Source organism: Cryptomeria japonica, chromosome 5 (assembly GCF_030272615.1).
Source record: "Cryptomeria japonica chromosome 5, Sugi_1.0, whole genome shotgun sequence".
Lineage (NCBI taxonomy): Eukaryota > Viridiplantae > Streptophyta > Pinopsida > Cupressales > Cupressaceae > Cryptomeria > Cryptomeria japonica.
Window position 1 is genome coordinate 218128113 of NC_081409.1, and position 3919 is coordinate 218132031.

A 3919-nucleotide genomic window follows, 5' to 3' on the forward strand; every position below is an offset into this window, starting at 1 on the left:
AAATCATGTCATTCAAATGCCTCAAAACAAATTAGAAATCCATTATTTGTAAATATACAAACAAAATAATTATAAGTATATAACTTAATGAGCTTATGTAACTAATATCACATGTTTGAACTTGCTATTGTAAATATTTTTTCTTTATTAAAGAAGAGAATAATGGAGTCTAAAACTTTATGACAATTAATTGCACATACCTAAGCTTGATATCATAAGAGCAAATGTAGGTGAGCTTGTTTTTTCTTTCTACTGATGTTGTATGGATTCTTTTTAATTTTGGAATATTGCTCCAAAGAGAATGTAGCCTATATCAAAGAAGAGAATAATTAGAAGCCTATAACTTTATGAGAGTGTACAAGTAATTACATACATACTTGAACTTTTCTATTGTGAGAGCAATTGTAGGCAAACTACTTCTTTCTTTGTAATAATCCAAGATGAAGGAATGGATTTTGAATATAGATCGTAACTTACAAACCATTTGAAAAGTTGGGCACCAAAATTTAAAAATTCAATGACAAACGATCATTGAATCAACATTTTCACAGTCGTTTCCAAAACTGTCTCCAAACAAACCAACGTAAAACTGGCATAATCCTATATACATTACAAAAACAGAAACAAAATGAAGAAGCAGCAACACTGAGACTGAAGCAACAACACTGAGATTGAACAACAAGCTCTTCTCGCAGCAACCGCAACTCCCCTCACTCCGATTCAACCAAAACCTCCACCTCCAGATTATTTCTCTCGACCTTTCAGCTCTCTCTCGCCGGATGCAACTATTTTGGCAAAACGGCAACATGCCTCCACATCAGCCCGGTGGTGGGTCCGGGAACGTGTCTCATGACATCATGAAAGGACATACGATTTTGGAGCCGCATCATGTCAAGACATGCCATTTTGGAGCCAGAATAGCTACAGCCGCTAAGAAGTAGGGGGCTATGGGGTGTGGTTTACATGGCTGCATAGCCAGTGCCCTGTTTAAAGGGCCCCATAGCCAGTGCCTAGCCAGCCGCTCCCTTGCATTCCCTCACTGTTTCCTGCGTTTTTGTTGTCTGAAAACCAGACAAGATGCCTGTTCCTAAAGTAGGAATTTCTCAATGGCTGGAGCTTGTTAAAAATACACAAAAGCACGGAGAAGAACAAGGGATGACATCTCATGAGCATCCATACATTTTCACAGTACCAGAGACCTTGCGTATTGAAAGGCCAGAAGCTTACCTCCCTCAGGTAGCTTCTCTAGGACCTTATCATCATCTTGAACTTAAACTGTACGAGGCCGAAAGATATAAATCTAGGCTTGCCATCGAAGTTGAGAAAAGAGCAAAGAAGGGGTCTTTCGTGGATTTGGTTACTGAGATCATTAGAATGGGAGCAGAGATAAGGAACTGCTACAATGATCCTATCGAATGCACCGATGAAGAACTAGGATGGATGATGGCTCGAGATGCTGTGTTTATTCTGGAGTTCATTGACTGCATTAACCAATGTCCCAACGCAGGATCTCAACAGGCAAAACCTTGCATGCAGAGCATGGATGCAGTTTTTCACCCAGATAGTAAAAGCCCCTCTTTCTTCCCACTCCAGGCTAATATTTTTAAGCTTGACAACCAAGTCCCACTCTTCATTTTGAAAAAAGTTCTGGCATGGGACACTGGCTTAGAAAATCAAGAATTGGAGGTCAAGCTAAAAGAGAGAATTTCAGGAGCCTGTAAGTGCTTCTCCCCTTTCATTAATGGCGGTACAAATTACGATTCACATCATTCCATGAATGGTGGAGATGCAAATCATGGTTCACATCATTCCATAAATGGTGGAGATGCAAATCATGATTCACATCATTCCAGGACACCAGCATGTGATGAAGGACATATACTGGAATGCCTTTACAATTTTGTTGTCCCAAAGGAAAAAGACAATTCTGTTGTCCCAAAGAAAAATGATGGTCAGATTGATGACTTTGTTGATCAGAAGAGGAACATGGAGAAGTTTAAACGCTTTCACCTTTTTCGCCAGATGACATCAAAATTTAGAGATCTTTTGCACCGAAAATCAAATATCAAAGCTGATAAAAATCTGCCTTCGGCCACAGACTTACACAGGAGAGGAGTAAAATTTGCTCCTTTTAGATGGTTATCAGAAGAAATAAGGTTTGATAGAGCCAGCTCTACACTTTTTCTCCCTCTTATAGAAATGGACTACAGAACAGATGTTTTCTTGAGAAATATGGTGGCAGTGGAAGCTTTCATGATGTGCAAAACCAGAGTGTTTACTTGCTATGCAGATCTGATGGACAGACTCATTGACACTCCGAATGATGTTGCAGTGCTGAAAAGGTATGGAATTATCTGCAGTGACATGGGAAGTGATAAGGAAATAAGCATTTTATGGAATGGCATTCGTAGATCGGTTTGGAGGAGTGCATATGAGCCTATAGACCAAACAATCAAGGATGTCAATGCTTATTATAGAAGTAGATATAGAGTTTTATTGGCTCAGTTTTTTCAGGAACACTTCTCAAATCCATGGCGAGCTGCATCGTTGGTGGGAGCATGTACTCTGCTTGTTCTAGCTTTCTTGCAGACAGTATTTTCATATTTCCAATTGCCCCATAATCGAAAACCCTTATAGATGTGTTTCCCCGAGTGGCAATCTTCCCAAATTTCTAGTTGTTGTAGTGCCACGCCTTGTAAGTCAGGGCATCTCTACAGCGTTGTTATCTATGTAACATCTTAATTTACAACTTATAGACAATAGTGACCTATCCTTGTATAAGTTCTGTTGTAGAATTTCATGTCTGGTTTTTTTTAAAACTCGAGAGGTATGTGTCTCTGTATTTCCCACTTTCTGTAATAAAGTATTTGTAGACATACTTGTATATCCCTGTCTACTCCGGATGGATTTCTGTATTATTGTAGATTGTAATATGGATTTGGTTTAAATAGTACACTGTAATCTTTGATTTGGTGGGTGTCCCATTTGAAATCACAAGTCTGTGGAGTGTGGTCTCAGATGAAGCATCTAAAGGCCGCATCTAAACAGATCAAAATTTTAATTGTCCTTTCTAAACTTTAAACCCAACTTTTTTTTTCCTCTAATGCTGTGTTTCACTGTATAATTTTTCTCGGGTTCGGTTCTGTTTTATTTCTTTTCAAGATGCACATTGGTCAATCTTTTTATTTTATTTTTTCCTCTACATCTTTGTTTTGTATTGTATACTATATTGTGTTTTTTCTCTTCTATTTTGTTGAGCTCTTCTTTTGATGACACAAAGAAAGAGGCAGAGAAGAGGATGCAGCAATAGAGTCAGGGAACATGTATAATTAACCTTCTATTTCTTTTAGATTCATAATTAGACCAGCAAGGATTCAAATTTAGAATCTTTCATTTACAATTAATATATTCTATCAATTAAACTACTGATTTCTATAAAACGAACCCATTTTTAATCTAAATATAACTTTTTTTTTTGATCGGTAAAGGCAGAGCCAGATTATATTGATTATGTAGAATTTACAGAGGTAGCAGTAGATTTTTTAGCAGAAATCAAAATGGGAGCATCAAAATTCCTTCTAGTAGAAAAGAAGGAATGCTACCAAGCATTCTATGGAAGGCATAAGGAGTCCTTCTTAAGAAACATATGTAAGTCTGAGGAATCACTTTTAAAGCCAAAAATTTAAAGTCTAGATGGCAAGAATCTTGCTGCCCTATTAACAGAGATTTTTGTTGATGAAAGCAAATACCCGCTCGAGAGACAAAACAGAAAGCTTAAAGTAGCTAAAAGGGACCTAGCTTGCACTTTCCTTATGGGCTTCAGATGGCAGATGCTCCTTCCTCGCACGCCCATGGCCTCTTCTCGGAGGGCGACCCCTACCACGGCCAAGTCCAGACCCGCGACGGCCCCTGCGAGCAC

The 3919-nt window shown here is 38.4% G+C and overlaps 1 protein-coding gene across 1 annotated transcript; it reads left to right on the top strand.

Annotated features, from left to right (window-relative positions):
• Window positions 1-1077: 1077 nt before the first annotated feature.
• Window positions 1078-3686, top strand: LOC131064405 (putative UPF0481 protein At3g02645). Its single transcript, XM_057998539.2, has 2 exons — window positions 1078-2592; window positions 3489-3686. The coding sequence occupies exons 1-2, from the start codon at window positions 1078-1080 to the stop codon at window positions 3684-3686; spliced, it is 1713 nt and encodes a 570-aa protein (XP_057854522.2).
• Window positions 3687-3919: the final 233 nt, after the last annotated feature.

Coding starts and splice junctions, on each gene's coding strand:
- LOC131064405 (XM_057998539.2), top strand. CDS start 1,078: ATGCCTGTTCCTAAAGTAGGAATTTCTCAATGGCTGGAGCTTGTTAAA. Junction 2,593..3,488: donor TTCTAGCTTTCTTGCAGACA/GTATTTTCATAT, acceptor TGATCGGTAAAG/GCAGAGCCAGATTATATTGA.